The sequence below is a fragment of the Sebastes umbrosus genome, chromosome 5 (assembly GCF_015220745.1).
Source record: "Sebastes umbrosus isolate fSebUmb1 chromosome 5, fSebUmb1.pri, whole genome shotgun sequence".
In the NCBI taxonomy this organism is placed as follows: Eukaryota; Metazoa; Chordata; class Actinopteri; order Perciformes; family Sebastidae; genus Sebastes; species Sebastes umbrosus.
In genome coordinates, this window is record NC_051273.1 from 29,832,537 (window position 1) to 29,860,343 (window position 27,807).

A 27,807-nucleotide genomic window follows, 5' to 3' on the forward strand; every position below is an offset into this window, starting at 1 on the left:
AATCAATAACTGATATCCAGTAAGGGGGCGTGTCGGTCGGTAAAAAACTTCCGTGGAGGAGACACTGGAGGATACACTGGTGTATCCTTGCTCATAGCTCCTCCAGCAAACCTCCTCGCTTCTCGATCCTCGCTCCTCGATGCGCATTTTATGAATTGGGACGTCCTTCAAGATGGAGGACTGAGATCGATTTCCGGGTCACAGCCGGAAGAGCGAGGAGCGAGAAGACGAGGAGGCGAAAAATGATGAAATGAGAAGCACCTCATGCGTCTCTCCATGCTTCCCTGGTGGGAGGGACTAAGACGCAAGGAAAAGACGCAAGTGAGGGAATGCAATTAAGAGCTTTGGCATGTACCCCGTGAAGGATGCACTGGTGTATCCTCGCTCATCGCTCTTCCGGCAAGCCTCCTCGATCCTCGATCCTCGCTCCTCGCTCCTTGGTGCACAAATAAGAGCTTTGGGACGGTCTTCAAGATGGCGCACCAGAACAACTTCCGGTTCAAGCAAGGGCGAGGAGCGAGGAAATAAAAATTTAGAGCTTTGGGTTGCAGCCTCAGTGTTAACGGTCCTTCTTCCTCCTTCAGGATCTGACGGAGCTCTGTAATCATCTCACCTTGAATTCAAACAGGCCCCAAAAATATACTGCCTACTGCCACTTTAAGAGCATATTACTTTAACCTATTGGTGATGTGTTTTAATATTTGTTATTTTTACTCTCCATCAGTGCTGCTCAGAGTCAAACAACACTGGTGTCCAAACTGGAGGCCCTGCAGTGCCACTTCACCTGGGATCTGGACCACAGCAGGTACAAACTTTTCAATCTCAGTTACCAGCTGGAGGACATCGGCACAGAGGAGGGAAACAGCTGGCTGGGTCACATTTACAACCTGCGGGGGTTCGTTCAATACAAGCTGAAGTTGACTGAAGACGCCCAGAGTTTGTTCAACAAGGCTGCAGAGGCCTTCCGCCGGATGAGAAGTGCAGATGAGGGTCCCTGGTTAGTGGTGAACTACGGGAACCTGGCTTGGCTGAACCACCACCTGGGAGACCAAGCAGAGAGTCAGGCTTACCTGACAAAGATCGACGCCCTGATGAATAAATACCCATCTCCATCCCAGGACGAGCTCCATCCAGAGATCTACGCTGAAAAAGCCTGGACCCTGATGAAGTACAGCAGAGACAGAAATCTGGCTGCAGATTACTTCCAGAGAGCCATCAAGATGCAGCCGGATATGGTGGAGTGGAACACCAGTCACGTCTTAGGGTTAACGAGAGCTTTTAAACACAGCGACACGGGGCTGGAGGCTGACATGTTGGAGAAAGTGAGAATCGCCAAGGAACAGGATCCAGAGAACTTGTACCTCGCTGCTTACTACCTTGAGCAATGTGCTAAGAAAGGAGAGAGAATTGAAGATGAAGCACGAGAGTTAGCCAGAAAGGTTTTGAGAAATCCCGTCAGCAGCTACAGTGGTATGAAACCATTAATAAGGGTTTACAGAAACTATGATTATATTGATGAGGCCATTGAATTGGCAGAGGAGGCTCTGGAAAACCATCCGGATGAGCGTTATCTGAAGAGATGTGCTGCACGCTGTTACAAATGGTGGATCATGCGTTTCAGGGACAGTCGCCCAAAGCAAAGCATGATAGACAGAGCAATCAGTCTCCATGAGGAGGTGATTTCTCTTTACCCTCATTCTTCACTTATGAAGGAAATGGATCTCGCATATATATACGCAAAATTCAATCAAAGCCAGACTAAAGCTGAGCAGATGTATCAGCAACTGCTAGAAAGGGATCTGGATCCTCGAGAGAAGCAGGTCCTTTACAACTACTACGCTAAATATTTATACTTCGATCGAAAGGAGGAACAAAGTTCAATACGATATCACATGAAGGCGGCAGCGATACCGCAACAATCTTTCTGTCATGAGAGCAGCATCACAACTCTGAAGAATATTACAGCCAAAGGCGGGAACCCAATGTGTAGAGAAATAGAGGAGTTTCTGGAAAACCTGCAAGAGCCATAGTGTTTTGAACATCACTGGTTCTAAATCCAGAACAAAATGTAGGTATTGCATTACCTAAAATAATCTGTACGTACTTATTGATTAAGCTGTATCCTTTAAAGGCAGGTTTCAACAAGTGTCTGCACGTTTTTAGACTTAAGTACATTTAATGTAAGACAAAAGCTTTTTTTTTAAACTATCTAAAAATCTACTTATTTGCTCTGAAAAACTGTCAGCAGTAGTACACTCAATCTGTACTAAACAGGCTGAATCATTCAATAACTCTAGTCCTTTAAACAACATCTACTGTGGACATGTTCAAATGTTATTATTATAGTTCAGTATCACATGATTTATTAAAATAGATTTTGATCAGTGTTGTTTTTCATAATTTACATGTAATCACTGTGTTTATTATATTCCTGTTGTGTTGATTGTTTTTCTTTCCATAGAACTGTATTTTAAGTTTATATAAGAACTACACTATATGTAATTTGAATGTCTGTAAGCTTTGGAGTAGTGAAATATAAAACTCTCTGATAATATTATCGATAATTTGATGTAACCTGAATATTATTGCCAGATGCAACTGATTGTATGTATAAAGTATGTCAAGCTGTGTCTCAGTTGTACACAATAGCCTATTAATACAAATAAATATACATTATGTACCCTAACAAATCTTTAAGCTGTTTGTTTTGGTGGTTATTATACAAGAAATTCATTAAGGCTTCACTATCTTGCAGTACTGTACTACACAGGGCGCTGATGGACGTTAATCAAACTACAACTTTCAACTTGTAAGTCAACATGGATGAACATCGCACACATACAGTTGTATAACTCTGTGACATGTGAAAAGGTGACAAATGATCAAATACGACCCTTTGTGTCAAAGTGTTTCCCTGTCAGTGTGAAGTGGCATTTAACAAAGGAAAAGTAAACTATATTAAACAAATACGAAGAAGTTAAACACATAATCCAGGCTAAAATTAACACAGTTCAATCTGCCAAATGCAGGAAAAACAGCTGCGTAGAAGAAAAAAATGCAGACGTGTGAATGCGTAAATTAACAGACTTATTAATTTAACGGAACACTCAAAAGTAAGATATACTCGTCTAGATATAAATAGAGTTTAGTTGCATAAGGCATGACTGGATTACACCTAATCATGCCCAGTACTAACAAAATGGTGTCTATGACTATTTGAACCTTCTTTCAGATGTGTCCTCCATCTCCGGCGGTGTGAAACGGACTCAGGAGGAAGTTACAAAATAAGAATGAAAATATAATTAAAAGCGGTAAACACCCACAGCATAAATCCAGCTGTCCTTCCTGCATCTGTCAGTTTAAACTGTGTTGTTTTTAGTCTGGATTATGCCAAATCCTGCGTCGTAGTACAGAGGCCTGTAGGCCTGTGCTACGAAGCAGGATTTGTGGTTATCGAGGTAACTTCAGGGTTTTCAGTCCTACGAAGGTGGATCAATTCTTACCGGGTTAGATCACCATGGTAACTGATGCTGAACACCTAACCTGCTCCAGAGAGAGGTTATGTTCCAGATAAGAGATCAACTCGTATAAAAGCACCTCCTACTGACCAATCAGAGCTCAGTGCGGTGATTGTATGATAATATAACACACATATGAAGAAGTGTAAGTCATAATCCAGACTAAAAACAACACAGTTTAAATTGACAGATGCAGGAAGGACAGCTGGCTGTATGCTGTGGGTGTTTACTGCTTTGAATTCTATTTTCATACCTATTTTTTAACTTCCTCTTGAGTCCGTTTCACACCGTCGGAGACAGGGACACAGCTGAAACAAGGGTCAAAAAGTCATACACACCTCACTGTTAGTAAAGGGCTTGATTAGGTGTAATCTAGTAATCCATTACACAATGTAAAGCTGTTTATTTAGACTATTTAGACGACTATATCTGACTTTTGAGTGTTCCGTTAAATTAATAAATCTGTTAATTTACGCATTCATGCATCAGGAGTTTTTTCTTTTACCAGCTGGTCTTCCTGCATTTGGCAGATTCAACTGTGTTACTTTAAATCTGGATTAAGTGTTTAACTTCTTCGTATTTGTCTAATATAGTTTGCTCTTTCTTTGTAAAATGTGCCGCTCTGTCTGTCTGCTGACAGTAGACTTGTCCATGTCTGTGATTGGCCAGATGCTGCAAAAACCTCCCTGTTCATGTGAATGTGCTCATAACCAGATGGAGAAACTCTGGGTTGGTCTAACGAGTTGATAACCACCTTCGTAGGACCGCTTAGCGGGATCTCGTTTGTTAGGGTTAGGAAAGGCAGATAACGAGAAGATACCCTGGGTATATTGAACTCGCTTCGTAGTACAGGCCTCTGGTGTGAACAGGGCCTAACGTGGTGGTCACACATCCAACGTCAGGAGCGCGTGGTGGCTGCGTGGCGTGTTGTTTTTTATTAGGCTACTATTTTTTTATTTACTTGCATAATAATTTGATGGTATTGTCTACTGCCTATTTGCTGCAGAGACCGACCATTTCATTAATATGTTTGTTATGAAAACCTCAATAAAAATAGATAATACATAAAAATGTGTTCTTCAAGAAGAAACAAACTGTTTCTAACTTTCAATGTCAGAGAAAAAATAATCACAAAATTTGATGAGTCATTTTTTAGTTTATTCAGATGTGGCTGCAGGTTTACATTCCTGGAAAGCGAGAGGTCAAGGTGCATTAAGACTGAACAAAAGACTTTACATGCAAATGCCCCGCCTCTTCGCTTTGCTTCGACTTCAGTGTGAGCATTTAAAGCTGCGTCCTCAACAACATCACATCATTTACAACAAAGCAGAAGTTGGACATCACTGACTTTATACCAGCGAACCCAAATCCAGCATCAAGAGCAAAAACCAGCCCAATATTTAGAGAACTACTGAAGGAACCGGCCCTCTACCTCCAAGAGGTCAAGGCACAGTTACGTGTTGGTTAATCTTGTGTGACAAAGAGATTTTCCAAACAGATGGGTTAAAGCATAATGATTCAATTTATTCCGAACAATCAATGTTGCATAAGTAAAATAAAAGAGTCTACAGATATCTGGATTCAATCAACGTGTCCCTGACAACATACAATGCATGGGTCAGTTCGCGAAGTCTGAACCCCGAGCTATCCCTGATCCAGCGTTTTTATGGTTTACACAATATCAATAGTCAGGAGCTTATGGCACGTGATGATTTTGTTACATATCTTCTTTCTTGTTCTTCCTTCTGACTCCATCCTCCCGTGACCTTGTGAAAAGAACAGAACATGCAGTCCCGTGTGCCTCCTCCCTTTCCTCGCCCTTGAGTAATTCAAAGCCTCTCCAAATGTCACCGAATCACCTCCTCAATTCCCGCATGGCACGCCACGGGGCGGAACAAAACAGTGCAACAACAACTGAACAGCCCCAAGTCCCCCACTCCTTCACCCCGAGACACGCCCCCACAAGCTAACGTTGGGAGACAACCACCGTGCACCCACAGAAACAGCAGAACAGTTCCAAGCCTCCCCACTTGGTTACCACAAGCAGGTCCCCTCCATGTCATTGCAAGCACTCCATGCACAACAAATCCAACACTACTGAGTCGAGGAAACAGCTGAATGATGAGGTGAGTAGCTGCTTCTGCATTTCATATCATTGTTGGAGTAAATAATGTAGGCTTCTTACTTTTCTCTCTTGTTTCTTGTTCTTTTCCTTTCTTCATTCTTCCCTTTCAGCTAGGACCACATGAATGTTAAAAATTGTATTTTCTTTCTTATTCTTAACAATTATTATAAATCAATTGTTTTCTGAAAGTTTCATCCCACCTCCAGTATTATAATTCTGGTGGAGAAATGCTAAATGTTGTTGTTATTACTATCCTATTATCTTTAAACCATTTCATCCTTCCTGTCTTCCTTGCTTTCCTCTGAGTCTCACACCATTTCTGTCATTTTCTTCCTTCCTATTACTTGCCTCCTCCTTCCTTATCTCTTTCAGCCATCTTTTTCTTATCTCTTGCCTTATTCCCTTCTGTCTGTTCTTCCTCCCCTCTGTCCTCCCCTCCTTCATTTTCTCCTCCTGCCTCACTCTGTTTCTTCCTTTATTTATTTATTCACTGCATACCTCATTCCCCTTTGTGTTTTCTTTCATCCTTTGTTCCTTCATGTCCTCCATGTTTTTATCCTCTCTCTGTTACTTCTTCTCTTAACCATTCCTTCCCTCATTTCCTTACCCATTTCCTTCCTTTCCATCCACTAATTTTCCTTCCTTTGTCCTTGTCCTTTGTACTTTGCTTTTCCTTATTATCTTTAAGCCTACTTTTTCTTTCCAGCCGTCTGTTGGTCCATATTCTTTTCCTTCCTATCCTCTCTTCTTTCATTACTCCTTCCTTATTTCCTTCCTATCCTCTAATACTCTTTAATCCATTTCCACCCCCCTCCATTCCTTCCTTCCTTTCTTCCTTATTTCCTTGCTGTCTATCAAATCAAATCACGTTTATTTGTCACATACTGTATACAACCATACACAGTACAACGTGTAGTGAAATTATTTTGTGTTCGCTCCAGAAGGCAACTAACAAATAGAAAAGGAAATCGTTCCCTCCTTATTTCCTTCCTGTCCATTCAATGCTCCTAACTCCATTTCTATGTTCCTCCCTTCCTCCACATGAGATGAACAGTGGTTATCCAAACATAGCACACGTACATTAAGAGCATATTACTTTAACCTACTGGTAATGTGTTTTAATATTTGTTATTTTTACTCTCCATCAGTGCTGCTCAGAGTCAAACAACACTGGTGTCCAAACTGGAGGCCCTGCAGTGCCACTTCACCTGGGATCTGGACCCCAGCAGGAACAAACTTTTCCATCTCAGGTACGAGCTGGAGGACATCGGCACAGAGGAGGGAAACAGCTGGCTGGGTCACATTTACAACCTGCGGGGGTTCGTTCAATACAAGCTGGGGTTGACTGAAGATGCCCAGAGTTTGTTCAACAAGGCTGCAGAGGCCTTCCGCCAGATGAGAAGTGCAGATGAGGGTCCCTGGTTAGTGGTGAACTATGGGAACCTGGCTTGGCTGAACCACCACCTGGGAGACCAAGCAGAGAGTCAGGCTTACCTGACAAAGATCGACGCCCTGATGAATAAATACCCATCTCCATCCCAGGACGAGCTCCATCCAGAGATCTACGCTGAGGAAGCCTGGACCCTGATGAAGTTCAGATCAGACAAAAAGCTGGCTGCAGATTACTTCCAGAGAGCCATCAAGATGCAGCCGGACATGGTGGAGTGGAACACCAGCCACGTCTTAGGGTTGGCGAGTGCTTTTAAAGACAGCAACACGGGGCTGGAGGCTGACATGTTGGAGAAAGTGAGAATCGCTAAGGAACAGGATCCAGAGAACTTGTACCTCGCTGCTTACTACCTTGAGCAATGTGCTAAGAAAGGAGAGAGAATTGAAGATGAAGCACGAGAGTTAGCCAGAAAGGTTTTGAGAAATCCTGTCAGCAGCTACAGTGGTATGAAACCATTAATGATGGTTTACAGAAACTATGTTTCTATTGATGAGGCCATTGAATTGGCAGAGGGGGCTCTGGAAAACCATCCAGATGAGCGTTATCTGAAGAGATGTGCTGCACTCTGCTACAAATGGAAGATCATGCTTTTCAGGGACAGTCGCCCAGAGCAAAGAATGATCAAAAGAGCAATCAGTCTCCATGAGGAGGTGATTTCTCTTTACCCTCATTCTTCACTTATGAAGGAACTAGACCTCGCATATATATACGCAAAATTCAATCACGGCCAGGCTAAAGCTGAGCAGATGTATCGGCAACTGCTAGAAAGGGATCTGGAACCTCCAGAGAAGCAGGTCCTTTACAACCACTACGGTAAATATTTATACTTCGATCGAAAGGAGGAACAAAGTTCAATACGATATCACATGAAGGCAGCAGCGATACCGCAACATTCCTTCTGTCATGAGAGCAGCATCACAACTCTGAAGAAGATTAAAGCCAAAGGCAGGAGCCGAATGTGTAGAGAAATAGAGGAGTTTCTGGCAAACCTGCAAAGACCATAGTGTTTTTAACAGGACTGGTTCTGAATCTACTAAAAAATGTAGGAATTACATTTGCAAAACAATCTGTGCTTTCTTCTTAATTTGATTACATATAAAACTACTTCTATACTTCTTAAAATAAAGTTAAAATGGAAGTGAGAATCTTACAGTGAAGACCTGCTGATCATGGCAAGGCAAGAAGTCAAATTTGGCCCTATTCAACGCAAATGCAAAATGCAAAAAAAAAAGCACGAGCTGTATCCTTTAAAGGCAGGTTTCAACAAATGTCTGCAAGTTTTTAGACTTAAGTACATTTAATGGAAGACAAAAGCTTTTTTTAAAAAAACTATCTAAAAATCTACTCATTTGCTCTGAAAAACTGTCAGCAGTAGTACACTCAATCTGTACTAAACAGGCTGAATCATTCAATAACACTAGTCCTTTAATTAACATCCACTGTGGACATGTTCAAATGTTATTACTATAGTTCAGTATCACATGATTTATTAAAATAGATTTTGATCAGTGTTGATTTTCATAACTTACATGTAATCACTGTGTTTATTATATTCCTGTTGTGATGATTATATTATTTCCATAGCACTGTATTTTAAGTTTATATAAGAACTACACTATATGTAATTTGAATGTCTGTAAGCTTTGGAGTAGTGAAATATAACACTCTCTGATAATATTATAGATAATTTGATGTAACCTGAATCAGGTCAGCCATTAGGAATTATGGACAGGGGGACAGATTTCCAAATTGGGCCCCTCATCCACCCTGACTCCAGGTCGTCCAGTTTCATATGATACCAGTATCTTTACTCCAACTTTAAAACTGAGCCTGCTAGTGGGTTTTATTTGCTAGTCTGCCTATAGCTCCTCATCTTTGTACGTTCAGCTTCGCCTGTCATACCTGCTGCTTCTCCAAAAATGTGTTCATTGCCTCTCGGATCCTTTCATTTTCTTGATCTCTCTGTACCCTGGCTTTTATTTTGTTGAGGCCCCAATCAGGGCCATCCACAAGGATATGGAGTAGCCAGCCAGGGGAAAGAGTAGCCAGCTAGGGGGAAACAGTAGCCAGCTAGGGGGGTCCGGGGGCATCCCCCCCCTCGGAGATTTTTTTTTTTATAAAAGCCCAATTTTGGTGACCTGTGGTACATTCTAATGACACTATTCCATCATATACGCTGATCTTAATTATTATGTATTTTAATGAGTTTGCCTGCCTGATTGTAAACATGTAGCTGGTGAATTATTGTAAAGGAGAATCAGACTTCTAGTGTGTTAGCCCAGTCTGTAATAGTTATTAATATTTAAAACCACGTCTATTCCTGACTGATCAGAACTTTTCTAATTTAGAATCATAGACCTTATTAATTATTTATTTATTGACACCTTCACTTAGTGATGTTACGTGCTGTGCCGAGGCTTCGGAGCGTGTGTCGAGTAATCCAGGAAGTTTTCCGCGATGCGCGTATCGAGGCTTGTATCGTTTTAGACTAATGACGTCATTGATGACATCTGAAGCCTCGCTACCCGGCCATACCGCGTCACTGGTTCAGGAAGTGGTTCAGATCTTCACTGGTTGAACCAATGCCACTTTTAAGAAGTGACACAGAACACTAATATTACCCCTCCTACCATTATTATGTTATATCACACTACAATACAATACAATTATTGACCAAAGGATTGGTTTATACACTTAAGATGAATCAAACAATTACAACTCATTATACATGTATGTTATATACTCATAATAAACTTACTAGAAAATATACATTATATTATATATTATATAGATATAAATTGATTACATGGTAATATATATTTCTTTCATTGCTTATAGTCATTCCCAACAGCCTTTGCTGGCGCAAAATACAGTATATCACAGATCTGTGGTCCCAGTAGACCACAACCAGCACTGCTCCCAGTAGACCACTTACACTTACACACCAAAAACTGACATAACCTGATATTTTCAGGTGGAATTACATTCATTCATTCATTCATTCATTCTCACTGTGCAATATCATTTTCCACTTGTGCAATTTTGTTAATAGTCTGTTTATTGTCAATACTGTATATAATGCACCTATTTTTATACTTCCTTCTACGGGTTCATATTTTGTTACACTTTGTTTAGCTCTTTTTTACTGTGTTAGCTGATGCATCTTGTTTTCTGCACTATCCCCTTTGCTGCTGTACACTGCAAATTTCCCCCTGCGGGATTAATAAAGGAATATCTTATCTTATCTCATCTTATCTTATCACATGGTTAAGATCATATCTGCCTATTTTACACTCTTTGACCACCAGGTGGTTTCGTGTGCACATGAAGCCTCGAGAAATGAACCCTTTTCCGAACCAATTTGCTGGAAAGCTTCAAAGCTTCATGAGGCTTCAGCTCGCCATCACCACCTTCACTGTGGTTTATCGAGACATGCCACAATGATGGTTAATGTCTAAATGCTCTCTTATTCAATGGAAATAAACACGGTTACTTTAAGAGTCCCAGGTCTTATCTAGCCCGTGTATTGATTTTAAATTAAATAGATAAAGTAGATAAATTAAATATTGGATCAAATAAACCTTTGTCAAAAAAAAACTCTGAAATAATTAATCATGTGAATCACTTTACTCAAAACATGTGAATCTAGTAAATCAACTCAACTTCTGTCATCTTCACTATCAACATACTTTATCATGTAGGGGCCTACAGCAGGAAGTTCCATTACATCATATTTATATCTCTGATGGGACATCTGAATCCGTGTATGAGTCTGACCCTCTGGAGGTGACGTCATCTTTCATTGATCAGCTGTTTCCCGTTAATTACACCTTCCACAGTTTCATAATGAACCGACAATAGTGTTATATTTCTCCACGGGTGGGGTCGGTCGGTCGAGATTCAACTCGGCGGATGAATGAGGGCAGCTCGACGGATGCCCGTAGGACCCCAGTCGTCGGATCTCTCCTGGCTCATTTCCTCCGTGCGGTCACGCTGCGCACCATGGATGGGTTAAAAGGTGCGCACCCCTCACCGCTTTCCGGGTCAAGTTTGGACCGAACCATTTTCACAGTCACAGCGGGGGGGGTGGAGGTATGAGATGATAAAGGTGAAAGGTGTTTTACTGATACCAATATATTTATTTATCATAATATATTTAACTTTTACTGTCAGTGATAAAGGTCAGTAAGTAAAGTGTTGTTCTTGATCCCATTTAAGGGTATCTTTGTATGACCCCCCCTGGCCTTGGGTCTGGGGACAGCTGTACCCTTTGCCCCCGCCTGACGATGGGCCTGACCTGAATATTATTGCCAGATGCAACTGATTGTATGTATAAAGTATGTCAAGCTGTGTCTCAGTTGTACACAATAGCCTATTAATACAAATAAATATACATTATGTACACTAAGAAATCTTTAAGTTGTTTTGTTTTGGTGGTTATTATACAAGAAATTCATGTAGGCTTCACTATCTTGCAGTACTGTACTACACAGGGCGCTGATTAATCAAATACAACTTTCAGCTTTTAAGTCAACATGGATAAACATCGCACACATACAGTTGTATAACTCCAAGGTGACATGTGAACAGGTGGAAAATGATCAAATACGAGCCTTTGTGTCAAAGTGTTTCCCTGTCAGTGTGAAGTGGTAACCCAACAGTAACCTGGTTACACCAGTAGGTGGAAGCAGAGTCATAATGCAGGTGTGTCCAGGTAACTGATGGCTCTTCATACCCGCTGCTCAGTGTGTCCACATATAGGCTACTACATATATAAATGCATTTAAATATAAAATAATTCACGTCACCTTAACATTTGATAAGATGTTGCAGCCATAAATAATATGACATCTTGTGTTTGAATATTATATATCTGATATATAATATATATACTATATATCAGTGTGGCATCATATTACTCAAGAAGAAATACAACTTTCTAACTTTCAATCAACATAAGAAAAAATATCATGACAAATTTGATGAGTCATGTTTTAGTTTATTCAGATGTGGCTGTAGGTTTCCATTCCTGGGAAACGAAAGTCAAGGCGCATTAAGACTAAACAATAGGCTTTACACGCAAATGCCCCTCCTCTACAGTCTGCTTCGACTTCAGTGAGAGCATTTAAAGCTGCGTCCTCAACAACATCACATCATTTACAGCAAAGCAGAAGTTGGACATCACTGACTTTATACCAGCGAACCCAAATCCAGCATCAAGAGCAAAAACCAGCCCAATATTTAGAGAACTACTGAGTCGAGGAAACAGCTGAATGATGAGGTGAGTAGCTGCTTCTGCATTTCATATCATTGTTGGAGTAAATAATGTAGGCTTCTTACTTTTCTCTCTTGTTTCTTGTTCTTTTCCTTTCTTCATTCTTCCCTTTCAGCTAGGGCCACATGAATTTTAAAATTGTATTTTCTTTCTTATTCTTAACAATTATTATAAATCGATTGTTTTCTGAAAGTTTCATCCCACCTCCAGGAATATAATTCTGGTGGAGAAATACTAAATGTTGTTGTTATTACTATCCTATTATCTTTAAACCATTTCATCCTTCCTGTCTTCCTTGCTTTCCTCTGTGTCTCACACCATTTCTGTCATTTTCTTCCTTCCTATTACTTGCCTCCTCCTTCCTTACCTCTTTCAGACATCTTTTTCTTATCTCTTGCCTTATTCCTTTTTGTCTTTTCTTCCTCCCCTCTGTCCTCCCCTTCTTCTTTTTCTTCCTTTATTTATTTATTCATTGTATACCTCATTCCCCTTTTTGTTGTCTTTCATCCTTTGTTCCTTCTTGTCCTCCATGTTTTTATCCTCTCTATTACTTCTTCTCTTATCCATTCCTTCCCTCATTTCCTTACCCATTTCCTTCCTTTCCATCCACTAATTTTCCTTCCTTTGTCCTCTGTTCCCATTTGAAGTTTTACTTCTATACCTACTTTCCTTTTCCTTATTATCATTAAGCCTACTTTTTATTTCCAGCCGTCTGTTGGTCCATATTCTTTTCCTTCCTACACTCTCTTCTTTCATCCTCTAATACTCTTTAATCCATTTCCACCCCCCTCCATTCCTTCCTTCCTTTCTTCCTTATTTCCTTGCTGTCAAATCAAATCACGTTTATTTATCACATACTGTATACAACCATACACAGTACAACGTGTAGTGAAATTATTTTGTGTTCCAGCTCCAGAAGGCAACTAACAAATAGAAAAGAAAATCTTTCCCTCCTTATTTCCTTCCTGTCCATTCAATGCTCCTAACTCCATTTCTATGTTCCTCCCTTCCTCCACATGAGATGAACAGTGGTTATCCAAACATAGCACACGTACATTAAAGCTGAAGTAGGAGAGATTAGAGCAAATATGATTAAAAAAAGTTATTTTTATAAAACGTATATTGTGACAGTAGTGCATGAGACAGGTAACCTGAACAAAATCATGTGCCTCTGTGTCCTCCGGTGCTCCTAACGGCATCTGCAAGATTTCACAGACCGGAGGAAAACAAGCAGTAAGAGCTGATCTGAGGTCTGCTGTCCAGCTGCTGTCTATCAGAGCCAGCTGTCAATCACTCGCGAACTCCGACCAAACAGTCAAACTGCAGCGCTGATCAAATATTAATCAATATTATGTTACGTTAATGCCTATTTCTCGCCTCACATGTTTTCAGGATCATCTTGTAGTGCACGATTTAGCTGTAAAATGAGAAAGTTTGTGACGCCGCTGCCATTGTGAAATCTGGTGAAGGAACGCCAAGTTCCGGTCACATGACCGGAGCGCATCCAATAGGAACGCTCTCTCAATGAAATGGCCTGTGATTGGTCAAAGTCTCCCTTCACTGGCTAGATTTTTTAAAGCCTGAAAACAGAGTTATGAGGAGGTGCAGAAGTCTAGTTTTCTCTCAGAACACTTGAATTACAATATGCTGAAAGGTTATTATGGAATTTTTGCCCAATTATGCCAAAAAATATACTGCCTACTGACACTTTAAGAGCATATTACTTTAAAGGGACTGTTTGTAAGAATCAGAAATGCTTGTTAACAGCGACACCTGTGGCCGTTAAGTCAACGAAAGTCAGCATCAGACTCGCACTTGCTCGCTCTAAATAGACATGAACGAGCATCGCTCAAAACAGTGAGGCGACACACGTCAGCTAAAACCACAATATCACTCTATATTTCACCTGCTTGGCAGTAATGTTAATAATAATAATAATAATAGCTTGGATTTATATAGCGCCTTTCATGAAACCCAAGGACGCTTAACAAAGACATAAATAAACACAACAAATGTAACATAACAGTAGCTAGGGGCCATAGGCCTTGGTGAAGAGGTGGGTTTTGAGGAGTCTTTTGAAGGTGTCCAGAGATGGTGCGTTGCGGAGCTCTATGGGGAGAGATTTCCAGAGGGTGGGGGCTGTCACACTGAAAGCTCTGTCCCCAAAAGTTCGCATTTTTGTGTAAGGGATGGAGAGCTGACCCGTGCCTGAGGATCTAAGGTTCCGGGGCTGTGTGTAAGGGTGGAGGAGGTCAGATAAATACTGAGGAGCCAGGGCATTGAGGGATTTGTAGGTGAGGAGGAGGATTTTGTAGGTGATGCGGGACTTGACCGGGAGCCAGTGGAGGTGGATGAGGGTGGGGGTGATGTGCTGCCAGGGCTTGGTGCGGGTGAGAACCCTGGCAGCTGAGTTTTGCACATACTGGAGCCTGTCCAGGGCTTTGCTGGGAACCCCGGACAGAACTCCATTGCAGTAGTCCAAACGGGAGGTGACGAAAGCGTGGATGAGGGTTTCTGCCACAGAGTCAGAGAGTGATTGCCGGAGACGTGAGATGTTTTTGAGGTGGAAGAAGGCGGATTTGGTGATGAACCTGATATGAGACTGGAATGAGAGTGTTGGGTCCAGGATGACACCCAGGTTGCGGACTTCCGAGGATGGGGAGAAGGAACAGCCGTCAACGTCCAGGTGGAGATCTCCAACCTTCCGGAGCAGGGCCTTGGGAGCCACAACCATGAGCTCGGTTTTGTTGCTGTTGAGTTTTAGGAAGTTAGATGACATCCAGATTTTTATTGCATGCAGGCAATTTACAAGTGACTGCGGGGGTAGCTGGGTGGATGGTTTGGTGCTCAGATATAGTTGTGTGTCGTCAGCATATGAATGAAAGCTGAGACCGTGGTGGCGGATGATCTGACCAAGGGGGAGCATGTAGATGGTGAAGAGGAGGGGTCCCAGCACAGAGCCTTGAGGTACGCCATGGTTGACTGGGGCCGGGGTGGAACTGGAGTCTCTGATGGTGACAAACTGTTTTCTGTTTGTGAGGTAGGACTGAAACCAGGAGAGAGCTGAACCGGTGAGGCCAAGGTAGTCAGATAGGCGGGTGAGGAGGATGGTGTGGGAGACTGTGTCGAAGGCAGCTGAGAGGTCCAGGAGGATGAGGATGCTGATGTTACCAGAATCTGCAGCGATGAGGAGGTCATTTGTGATTTTGATGAGGGTGGTCTCTGTGCTGTGGTGTGGTCTGAAGCCAGATTGAAACGTTTCGTAGAGCTCATGGTTGGCCATATGTTGATGGAGTTGGGCGGCCACTGCTCTTTCCAGAATTTTGCTCAGGAAAGGAAGGTTGGAGATCGGTCGGTAGTTGTTGCTGTCATCCCGGTCCAGACCTGGCTTTTTGAGGATGGGAGTGACTGATGCCATCTTGAGGCTGTCGGGTACAAGACCAGATGCCAAGGAGGAGTTGATGATGTTCACCATAATGGGGCACAGGGCAGGTAGGCAAGCCTTGACCAAGGCTGTGGGCATTGGGTCCAGAGAACAGGTGGAGGCTTTGGCCTTAGTGACCAACTTGGCGACCTGAGGAGCACATACAGGGGAGAAGGAGGAGAGGGAGCACTGAGGCAGGCGAACATCCAAGGGAGCCACGCCCAGTGGCTGAGGTGTGTGTGGAGGGAGGTGGGCAGGCGCCAGGAGCTGCTGATGGATGGACTCGACTTTGTCCTGGAAAAAGTCCAGGAACTTAGTGCAGAGGTCGGGGGCACCTGAGGGGAGGGGGGGGTCGAGGGGGCGAAGGAGCCGGTTGATGGTGGTGAACAGCATTCTGGGGTGGTTTTGTTGGTTGGTAATGAGGGTGGAGTAGTAGTGTGTTTTGGCCTGGGAGAGAGCTACTTTGTAGGCCCTCACATGCTCTTTATAAGCCTCAAGGTGGACAGTGAGGCCAGATCTTTTGTAGCGCCTCTCCAGTTGACGGCCGGTGGTCTTCTGGGTGCGGAGTTCAGTGGTGAACCAGGGGGCGGGACGGGTGTAGGAGACAGTCCGGGTTTTGAGGGGGGCAAGGGAGTCAAGGCTGCCGGATAAAGTGGCGTTGTAGTGGGCAACCAGCCCATCAGCAGAGCTGTCGTGGGGATCTGAGGCCAGATGGGTCGCTATCAGGTCGTTCAGAGCTGGTGTACTCACTGTCTTGATGTTCCTGTATTGGATGGTACGTTTTGTGCGCTGCCTGGGCAGGGTGACAGGAACAGTGCAAAGAACAGCGAGATGGTCTGAAACAGCGAGGTCTAGGCACTGCAGATGGGAGGGAGTTGTGCCAGTGGAGCACACCAGATCCAACGTGTGGCCTTTAGTGTGGGTGGGACTTTTAACGTGCTGTGTGATGTTGAAACAGTCCAACAGTGACAGGAATTCAGTGGCAAACGAGCAGCTGGTGGAGTCCACATGACTCCACATGTTAGCTGCCCAGACGAAGGTCTCTCCATGAATCAATGCTGATCCTAGTGTTGGCTTTTCCTGCTTCAGCCTTCCGACCGCGGCCAGAGGGAGACACCGGCAAACGGTCGGAGACGATAAAGTTTCTCGCTGCGGAGCCCCGTCACTTCACAAGACACGGAAAACCTCTGTTGGTCTGGAGGAGCTGCAGCATTTATTTCTGCACAAACGTCCACTGCACATTCACTAAATATTCTCAGAGCTAAACTAACTCTTCTGCAGTGTGGAGTGTGCGCGCATGCACGTGAGGTGGAGCAAGCTGAGTGAAGGCAAGCAGGCAGAGGAGCAGAGGAGCAGAGACTCCGGCCCTCGAGACCAAAGCTACGGTCTCCCCCGCGTCCTCCGACCGCGGCCAACACTGTTTTGCAAGACGGGCATCATTAGATATAACTTTGCGGTTTTGGTGCTTCCGGGTAGTTTGTGTTGGAGTCTTGTCTGAACAGCGTAGCCACATACGAGCGCGCATATGAGAGCGCGCATGGGACACCGACCCGGGTGATTTATACGTGTAAAAAGTTACAAACAGTCCCTTTAACCTACTGGTGATGTGTTTTAATATTTGTTATTTTTACTCTCCATCAGTGCTGCTCAGAGTCAAACACTGGTGTCCAAACTGGAGGCCCTGCAGTGCCACTTCACCTGGGATCTGGACCCCAGCAGGAACAAACTTTTCCGTTTCCGTGACCAGCTGGAGGACATCGGCACAGAGGAGGGAAACAGCTGGCTGGGTCACATTTACAACCTGCGGGGGTTCATTCAATACAAGCTGGGGTTGACTGAAGACGCCCAGAGTTTGTTCAACAAGGCTGCAGAGGCCTTCCGCCAGATGAGAAGTGCAGATGAGGGTCCCTGGTTAGTGGTGAACTACGGGAACCTGGCTTGGCTGAACCACCACCTGGGAGACCAAGCAGAGAGTCAGGCTTACCTGACAAAGATCGACGCCCTGATGAATAAATACCCATCTCCATCCCAGGACGAGCTCCATCCAGAGATCTACGCTGAAAAAGCCTGGACCCTGATGAAATTCAGCACAGACAAAAATCTGGCTGCAGATTACTTCCAGAGAGCCATCAAGATGCAGCCGGACATGGTGGAGTGGAACACCAGCCACGTCTTAGTGTTAGCGAGAGCTTTTAAACACAGCAACACGGGGCTGGAGGCTGACATGTTGGAGAAAGTGAGAATCGCCAAGGAACAGGATCCAGAGAACTTGTACCTCGCTGCTTACTACCTTGAGCAATGTGCTAAGAAAGGAGAGAGAATTGAAGATGAAGCACGAGAGTTAGCCAGAAAGGTTTTGAGAAATCCCGTCAGCAGCTACAGTGGTATGAAACCATTAATAAGGGTTTACAGAAACTATGTTTCTATTGATGAGGCCATTGAATTGGCAGAGGAGGCTCTGGAAAACCATCCAGATGAGCGTTATCTGAAGAGATGTGCTGCACTCTGTTACAAATGGAAGATCCTTTTTTTCAGGGACAGTCGCCCAAAGCAAAGCATGATAGACAGAGCAATCAGTCTCCATGAGGAGGTGATTTCTCTTTACCCTCATTCTTCACTTGTGAAGGAACTAGACCTCGCAAATATGTACGCAAAATCCAGTCACGGCCAGGCTAAAGCTGAGCAGATGTATCAGGAACTGCTAGAAAGGAATCTGGAACCTCCAGAGAAGCAGGTCCTTTACAACTACTACGCAAAATATTTAATCTTCGAGCGACGGGAGTACCAAAGGTCAATAAAATATCACATGAAGGCAGCAGCGATACCGCAACAATCCTTCTATCGTGGGAACAGCATCAAAGTCCTGGAGAAGATTACAGCCAAAGGCAGGAACCAAATGTGTAGAGAAATAGAGGAGTTTCTGGAAAACCTGCAAGAGCCATAGTGTTTTGAACATCACTGGTTCTAAATCCAGAAATAAATGTAGGTATTGCATTACCTAAAAAAATCTGTACGCGCTTATTGATTGAGCTGTATCCTTTAAAGGCAGGTTTCAACAAGTGTCTGCAAGTTTTAGACTTAAGTACATTTAATGGAAGACAAAAGCTTTTTTTAAAAACTATCTAAAAATCTACACATTTGCTCTGAAAAACTGTCAGCAGTAGTACACTCAATCTGTACTAAACAGGCTGAATCATTCAATAACTCTAGTCCTTTAAATAACATCCACTGTGGACATGTTCAAATGTTATTACTATAATTCAGTATCACATGATTTATTAAAATAGATTTTGATCAGTGTTGATTTTCATAACTTACATGTAATCACTGTGTTTATTATATTCCTGTTGTGTAGATTGTTTTTTTTCCATAGCACTGTATTTTAAGCTTATATAAGAACTCCACTATATGTAATTTGAATGTCTGTAAGCTTTGGAGTAGTGAAATATAAAACTCTCTGATAATGTTATAGATAATTTGATGTAACTTGAATATTATTGCCAGATGCAACTGATTGTATGTATAAAGTATGTCAAGCTGTGTCTCAGTTGTACACAATAGCCTATTAATACAAATAAATATACATTATGTACACTAAGAAATCTTTAAGTTGTTTTGTTTTGGTGGTTATTATACAAGAAATTCATGTAGGCTTCACTATCTTGCAGTACTGTACTACACAGGGCGCTGATGGACGTTAATCAAACTACAACTTTTAACTTGTAAGTCAACATGACATCGCACACATACAGTTGTATAACTCCAAGGTGACATGTGAACAGGTGACAAATGATGAAATACAAGCCTTTGTGTCAAAGTGTTTCCCTGTCAGTGTGAAGTGGTAACCCAACAGTAACCTGGTTACACCAGTAGATGGCAGCAGAGTCATAATGCAGGTGTGTCCAGGTAACTGATGGCTCTTCATACCCGCTGCTCAGTGTGTCCACATATAGACTACTAAATATATAAATGTATATAAATATAAAATAATGCACATGTCACCTTAACATCTGATAAGATGTTGCAGCCATAAAGAATATGGCATCTTGTGTTTGAATATTATATATCTGATATATAATATATATATATATATATATATATCAGTGTGGCATCATATTCCTCAAGAAGAAGAAAAACTTTCTAACTTTAAATCAACATCAGAAAAAATATCATGACAAATTTGATGAGTCATGTTTTAGTTTATTCAGATGTGGCTGTAGGTTTCCATTCCTGGGAAACGAAAGTCAAGGCACATTAAGACTGAATACAAGACACTATGCACAAATGCCCCCCGCTTGCCATCTGGCATACCTGGCGTTTTCCCGGTGGACCGACGTCCTTTTGGACCAACGTATGTCTTTTTTGTTGTTTTATTTGGCCCATAAAACAGGTAAATCGGCCCATTTCTTTTCCTTAATTGACACTGGGCTGGCCCTATCTCTCTGTGCCGGGCGGCCATAGGGAGGAGGAGAGGGAGGGAGATGAGGGAGGGAGTGTAGAGATAAGCATTATGGGCTGTCTGGCTCAACATGTCATGAGAGATGAGCAGTGCTCGAAGTGGGCTGGTACGTAGCGGTACGCAGATATACCAGGAACTGCTAAGAAGGGATCTGGAACCTGCAGATAAACAGATGCTTTACAACTTCTATGCAAAATACTTACACCTTGATCGTCAGGAGTACCAAAGGTCAATACAATATAACATGAAGGCAGCAGCAATACCGCATCAATCCTCCTTTCGTTGGAACAGCATCAAAACTCTGAAGAAGATTAAAGACAAAGGCAGGAACCCAATGTGTAGAGAAATAGAGGAGTTTCTGGCAAACCTGCAAAAACCATAGTGTTTTGAACAGGACTGGTTCTGAATCTACTAAAAAATGTAGATATTGCATTTGCAAAATAGTCTCTACTTACTTTTTAATTTAATTACATATAAAACTACTTCTATACTTCTTAAAGGGACTATTTGTAACTTTGTACGCGCATAAATGTAGCGGGTCGTCACACATGCGCGCTCCCATATGCGCGTTCGCGTGTAGCCGCTGTACACTCCTCCTCTGCATGCTCGCCTTCACTCAGACAGCTCAGCTCGCTCCACCTCTAGACGTGAACGCGCGCTCACTCCACACTGCTGAAGAGTTACTTTAGCTCTGAGAATATCTAGTGAATGTACAGGGGACGTTTGTGCAGAAATAACTGCTGCAGCTCCTCCAGACCAACAGAGGTTTTCCGTGTCTTGTGAAGTGACAGCCTGACTCTTCTCTACAGTTTGTGATTGAAGTTGATGCTTCAGACATTGGGGTGGGGGCTGTTCTCTCTCAACACTCCAAACCTGATCAGAAATTGCACCCATGTGCTTTCTTCTCTCGACGCCTGTCTGTGGGCGTAACCGGGAACTATTGGCGGTGAAGTTGGCTCTGGAGGAGTGGAGACACTGGCTGGAAGGGTCAGAGACCCCTTTCATCGTGTGGACGGACCACAAGAATCTTGCCTACATCCAGTCAGCTAAACGGCTGAATTCCCATCAGGCCCGGTGGGCATTATTCTTTGTCCGCTTCAACTTTACCATCACTTACCGTCCTGGTTCAAAAAACATCAAGCCTGATGCCCTGTCTCGCCAGTTTGCCTTAAAGGAGACCCCGAGTGGGTCGGACACCATTTTGCCAGCATCGTTGGTGGTGGGAGCTTTAACCTGGGATGTTGAGTCAGCGGTCCGGGAGGTGCAACAGGAGGAACCCGATCCAGGCACAGAACCTGCAAATCGGCTGTTTGTTCCAGAGTCAGTCCGCTCTCAGGTCCTGCAGTGGGGACATGCCTCTCGGTTCGCTTGTCATCCAGGAATTAGTCGGACTTTGTCACTCCTCAGACAACACTTCTGGTGGCCCACCATGGATAGTGACACTAAGGAATACGTCCTCGCCTGCTCTGTTTGTGCCCGGGGTAAAACCTCTCATCGACCACCTGTAGGGTTGCTCCGCCCCTTACCAACGCCTGGTCGTCCTTGGTCTCACATCGGCATGGACTTTGTCACCGGTCTGCCTGTTTCTGATGGTATGACCACCATACTTACCATTGTGGGCCGGTTCTCCAAGGCCGCCCATTTCATTGGTCTTCCCAAGCTTCCTACAGCTCGTGAGACCGCTGTTCTCTTGACAAATCATGTCTTCCGCCTTCATGGCATTCCTTTGGACATCGTCTCAGACCGTGGTCCTTAGTTCATCTCACAGGTTTGGAAGTCGTTTTGCCACGCTCTGGGAGCTACTGTCAGCCTGTCATCTGGTTTCCACCCACAAACTAATGGACAGCAAATCAGGATCTGGAGTCCACCATACGTTGTGTTGCCGCTTCAAATCCAACTTCCTGGAACGCTCACCTAAGTTGGATAGAATATGCACACAACTCTCTATCCTCCTCTGCCACTGGTGTTTCTCCGTTTGAAGGATCATTAGGTTATCAGCCTCCACTGTTCCCAGCACAGGAAGAGGAGTTGGCTGTTCCATCAGTGCAACATCATCTTCGACGCTGTCGCAAGATTTGGAGGGACACCGGGACAGCGCTGTTAAGGACAGCCGAGAGAAACAGAAAGATTGCTGATCGTCACCGAATCCAGGCTCCCAACTACACACCAGGTCAGAGAGTTTGGTTATCATTCAAAGACATTCCATTAAAAACTGACTCCAGAAAATTAGCACCACGTTTCATTGGACCGTTTGAGATCGAAAGGATCATTAACCCCTCCACTGTGAGACTCATCCTTCCCAAGTCTCTCAGGATTCACCCATCTTTTCATGTCTCCCAGCTGAAACCGGTCCTCACCAGTCCTCTGGTCCCTCCAACCAATCCCCCTCCTCCCGCCCGGATCATTGACAACCAGCCAGCATATACGGTCAGACGACTACTGGATGTTAGACGGCGAGGCCGGGGCCTTCAGTATCTGGTGGACTGGGAGGGATACGGTCCAGAGGAGAGGTCCTGGGTACCTCATTCCCGCATCCTGGATGCTGAGCTGGTCCGGGATTTTCATCAGGCGCACCCTGACAAGCCCGGAAAATCACCTGGAGGCTCTCGTTGAGGGGGAGGTACTGTCATGTTATCACCTGGGCAGTCTAGTAGTTTCCCTGTGTTTCCTCTGTTTCCCTGTCCTTTTGTCTCCTGTGTGTTTTACCCTGTCAGTCTGGTCTGTCTGTCGGTAAGGAGGTTGGCCATCTCCTCCTCCCTCTCCTGGGCGGTGGTTGCTGGAGCAGCTGACACCAATCAATCAATCAAGACACACTCTGCAGTATATCAACCCTGGTCTTCCTGCCATTCATCGCCAGATCGTTTTCGTTGCCACAGTGGTAGTTACGCATTCAGGCTCTCTAACCTTGCTCGTTAGATTTTTTGACTTTGTATCTGCTCACTTTGTACCTTTTTGTGCTCATCCAGTTTTTGTCCTTTTTGTCCTAGTGGTATACTTACCTGCCAGCTGCCTCCGCTTCCTGCTGTACCTACCTGTTCACTCTCCAACATCATTGCTTCCCCTCGGATCACAAGTGGACTGGAATCACCATCTGGAGGAACACTGGAACCCCATTACCCATGCTCCTCGCTCCCTTTAAGACTTTCAGTCTTAATCCCAGCCACGTTGGACTCTGAGAAACCCTGCCCTGTCCACCGTTCAAATTTATTATTATTAATAAATTCTTAAATTGTTTCAACTTTCAACTTGACTAGTGTGTGCTGCTTTTGGGTCCACGTTTTGTTTAACCAGAACATAACACAAATGCCCCTCCTCTACAGTCTGCCTCGACTTCGTGAACATTTCCGCTGCTTCCTCAACAACATCACATCATTTACAACAAAGCAGAAGTTGGACATCACTGACTTTATACCAGCGAACCCAAATCCAGCATCAAGAGCAAAAACCAGCCCAATATTTAGAGAACTACTGAGTCGAGGAAACAGCTGAATGATGAGGTGAGTATAGCTGCTTCTGCATTTCATATCATTGTTGGAGTAAATAATGTAGGCTTCTTACTTTTCTCTCTTGTTTCTTGTTCTTTTCCTTTCTTCATTCTTCCCTTTCAGCTAGGGCCACATTCATTTTAAAAATTGTATTTTCTTTCTTATTCTTAACAATTATTATAAGTCGATTGTTTTCTGAAAGTTTCATCCCACCTCCAGTATTATAATTCTGGTGGAGAAATACTAAATGTTGTTGTTATAACTATCCTATTATCTTTAAACCATTACATCCTTCCTGTCTTTCTTGCTTTCCTGTGTGTCACACCATTTCTGTCATTTTCTTCCTTCCTTACTTGCCTCCTCCTTCCTTATCTCTTTCAGCCATATTTTTCTTATCTCTTGCCTTATTCCCTTCTGTATTTTCTTCCTCCCCTCTGTCCTCCCCTCCTTCTTTTTCTCCTCCTGCTTCACTCTGTTTCTTCCTTAATTTATTTATTCATTGCATACCTCATTCCCCTTTGTGTTTTATTTCATCCTTTGTTCCTTCTTGTCCTCTCTGTTACTTCTTCTCTTAACCATTCCTTCCCTCATTTCCTTACCCATTTCCTTCCTTTCCATCCACTAATTTTCCTTCCTTTGTCCTCTGTTCCCATTTCAAGTTTTACTTCTATACCTACTTTCCTTTTCCTTATTATCTTTAAGCCTACTTTTTCTTTCCAGCCGTCTGTTGGTCCATATTATTTTCCTTCCTATCCTCTCTTCTTTCATGACTCCTTCCTTATTTCCTTCCTATCCTCTAATACTCTTTAATCCATTTCCACCCCCTCCTTCCTTCCTTCCTTTCTTCCTTATTTCCTTGCTGTCTATCAAATCAAATCACGTTTATTTGTCACATACTGTATACAACCATACACAGTACAACGTGTAGTGAAATTATTTTGTGTTCCAGCTCCAGAAGGCAACTAACTAATAGAAAAGGAAATCGTTCCCTCCTTATTTCCTTCCTGTCCATTCAATGCTCCTAACTCCATTTCTATGTTCCTCCCTTCCTCCACCTGAGATGAACAGTGGTTATCCAAACATAGCACATGTACTTTAAAGCTGAAGTAGGAGAGATTAGAGCAAATATGATTAAAAAAAATTTGTTACAGTAGTGCATGAGACAGGTAACCTGAAAAAACTCATGTGCCTCTGTGTCCTCCGGTGCTCCTAACGGCATCTGCAAGATTTCACAGACCGGAGGAAAACAAGCAGTAAGATCTGATCTGAGGTCTGCTATCCATTTCTTGCTGCGGAGCCCTGTCACTTCACAAGACACGGAAAACCTCTGTTGGTCTGGAGGAGCTGCAGCAGTTATTTCTAGACAAATGTCCACTTTACATTCACTAGATATTCTCAGAGCTAAACTAACTCTTCTGCAGTGTTTAGTGTGAGTGCATGAACGTCTAGAGGTGGAGCAAGCTGAGTGAAGGAAGGCAGGCAGAGGAGCAGAGGAGCAGAGACTACAGCCCTGGAGACAAAAGCTACGGTTTCCCCCGCGTCCTCCGACCGCGGCCAACACTGTTTTGCAAGACGGGCTTCACTAGATATAACTTTGCGGTTTTGGTGCTTCCGTGTAGTTTGTGTTGAAGTCTTGTCTGAACAGCGTAGCCACAGACGAGCGCGCATATGCGAGCGCGCATGGGACACCGACTCGGGTGATTTATACGTGTAAGAAGTTACAAACAGTCGCTTTAACCTACTGGTGATGTGTTTTAATATTTGTTATTTTTACTCTCCATCAGTGCTGCTCAGAGTCAAACAACACTGGAGTCCAAACTGGAGGCCCTGCAGTGCCACTTCACCTGGGATCTGGACCCCAGCAGGACCAAACTTTTCTATCTCAGGGACCAGCTGGAGGACATCGGCACAGAGGAGGGAAACAGCTGGCTGGGTCACATTTACAACCTGCGGGGGTTCGTTCAATACAAGCTGGGGTTGACTGAAGACGCCCAGAGTTTGTTCAACAAGGCTGCAGAGGCCTTCCGCCAGATGAGAAGTGCAGATGAGGGTCCCTGGTTAGTGGTGAACTACGGGAACCTGGCTTGGCTGAACCACCACCTGGGAGACCAAGCAGAGAGTCAGGCTTACCTGACAAAGATCGACGCCCTGATGAATAAATACCCATCTCCATCCCAGGACGAGCTCCATCCAGAGATCTACGCTGAAAAAGCCTGGACCCTGATGAAGTTCAGCACAGACAAAAATCTGGCTGCAGATTACTTCCAGAGAGCCATCAAGATGCAGCCGGACATGGTGGAGTGGAACACCAGCCACGTCTTAGGGTTAGCGAGAGCTTTTAAACACAGCAACACGGGGCTGGAGGCTGACATGTTGGAGAAAGTGAGAATCGCCAAGGAACAGGATCCAGAGAACTTGTACCTCGCTGCTTACTACCTTGAGCAATGTGCTAAGAAAGGAGAGAGAATTGAAGATGAAGCACGAGAGTTAGCCAGAAAGGTTTTGAGAAATCCCGTCAGCAGCTACAGTGGTATGAAACCATTAATAAGGGTTTACAGAAACTATGTTTCTATTGATGAGGCCATTGATTTGGCAGAGGAGGCTCTGGAAAACCATCCAGATGAGCGTTATCTGAAGAGATGTGCTGCACTCTGTTACAAATGGAAGATCATTCATTTTAGTAAAAATCGCCCAAAGCAAAGCATGATAGACAGAGCAATCACTCTCCATGAGGAGGTGATTTCTCTTTACCCTCATTCTCGATTTGTGAAGGAAATAGACCTCGCAAATATGTACGCAAAATCCAATCACGGCCAGGCTAAAGCTGAGCAGATGTATCGGGAACGGCTAGAAAGGGATCTGGAACTTCCAGAGAAGCAGGTCCTTTACAACCACTACGCAAAATACTTACACTTCGATCGAAAGGAGCACGAAAGGTCAATACGATATCACATGAAGGCGGCAGCGATACCAGAACAATCCTTCTTTCGTGGGGACAGCATCACAACTCTGAAGAACATTAAAGACAAAGGCTGGAACCGAATGTGTAGAGAAATAGAGGAGTTTCTGGCAAACCTGCAAGAGCCATAGTGTTTTGAACATCACTGGTTCTAAATCCAGAAATAAATGTAGGTATTGCATTACCTAAAAAAATCTGTACGCACTTATTGATTAAGCTGTATCCTTTAAAGGCAGGTTTCAACAAGTGTCTGCAAGTTTTTAGACTTAAGTACATTTAATGGAAGACAAAAGCTTTTTTTTAAAACTATCTAAAAATCTACTCATTTGCTCTGAAAAACTGTCAGCAGTAGTACACTCAATTTGTACTAAACAGGCTGAATCATTCAATAACACTAGTCCTTTAAATAACATCCACTGTGGACATGTTCAAATGTCATTACTATAGTTCAGTATCACATGATTTATTAAAATAGATTTTGATCAGTGTTGTTTTTCACAACTTACATGTAATCACTGTGTTTATTATATTCCTGTTGTGTTGATTGTTTTTTTTCCATAGCACTGTATTTTAAGTTTATATAAGAACTACACTATATGTAATTTGAATGTCTGTAAGCTTTGGAGTAGTGAAATATAAAACTCTCTGATAAAGTTATAGATAATTTGATGTAACCTGAATATTATTGCCAGATGCAACTGATTGTATGTATAAAGTATGTCAAGCTGTGTCTCAGTTGTACACAATAGCCTATCAATACAAATAAATATATATTATGTGCACTAAGAAATCTTTAAGTTGTTTTGTTTTGGTGGTTATTATACAAGAAATTCATGTAGGCTTCACTATCTTGCAGTACTGTACTACACAGGGCGCTGATGGACGTTAATCAAAATACAACTTTCAACTTGTAAGTCAACATGGATGAACATCGCACACATACAGTTGTATAACTCCAAGGTGACATGTGAACAGGTGACAAATGATCAAATACGAGCCTTTGTGTCAAAGTGTTTCCCTGTCAGTGTGAAGTGGTAACCCAACAGTAACCTGGTTACACCAGTAGGTAACAGCAGAGTCATAATGCAGGTGTGTCCAGGTAACTGATGGCT

At 43.3% G+C, this 27,807-nt stretch overlaps 2 protein-coding genes and 1 long non-coding RNA gene across 5 annotated transcripts in view; 2 read left to right on the forward strand and 1 right to left on the reverse strand.

Annotated features, from left to right (window-relative positions):
• The window catches only part of LOC119488352 (interferon-induced protein with tetratricopeptide repeats 1-like), a 202,786-nt gene extending 183,392 nt beyond the window's left edge, over positions 1–19,394 (forward strand). The window contains exons 1-3 of one of the 3 annotated variants that reach the window (XM_037769923.1): positions 5,612–5,644; positions 6,792–6,831; positions 17,471–19,394. In XM_037769923.1, the coding sequence (XP_037625851.1) occupies positions 5,637–5,644; positions 6,792–6,831; positions 17,471–18,736 (1,314 nt within the window). In that variant the 5' untranslated portion in view covers positions 5,612–5,636 and the 3' untranslated portion in view covers positions 18,737–19,394. Of the gene's footprint in view, positions 1–5,611; positions 5,645–6,791; positions 6,832–12,188; positions 12,375–17,433 lie in introns of those variants that run through there. The other 2 variants (XM_037769924.1, XM_037769925.1) reach the window with 2 other exon arrangements.
• Positions 8,669–19,316, reverse strand: LOC119488363. Its single transcript, XR_005206943.1, has 2 exons — positions 19,280–19,316; positions 8,669–8,791 (listed from the first exon to the last, which is right to left on the reverse strand). It is a non-coding gene; the product is annotated as an uncharacterized LOC119488363 (long non-coding RNA).
• Positions 19,395–23,590: 4,196 nt separating the features above from the next.
• LOC119488661 (interferon-induced protein with tetratricopeptide repeats 1-like) lies at positions 23,591–27,443 on the forward strand. Its single transcript, XM_037770496.1, has 2 exons — positions 23,591–23,748; positions 25,521–27,443. The coding sequence occupies exons 1-2, from the start codon at positions 23,741–23,743 to the stop codon at positions 26,824–26,826; spliced, it is 1,314 nt and encodes a 437-aa protein (XP_037626424.1). The 5' UTR covers positions 23,591–23,740; the 3' UTR covers positions 26,827–27,443.
• The last annotated feature ends 364 nt before the right edge of the window (positions 27,444–27,807 follow it).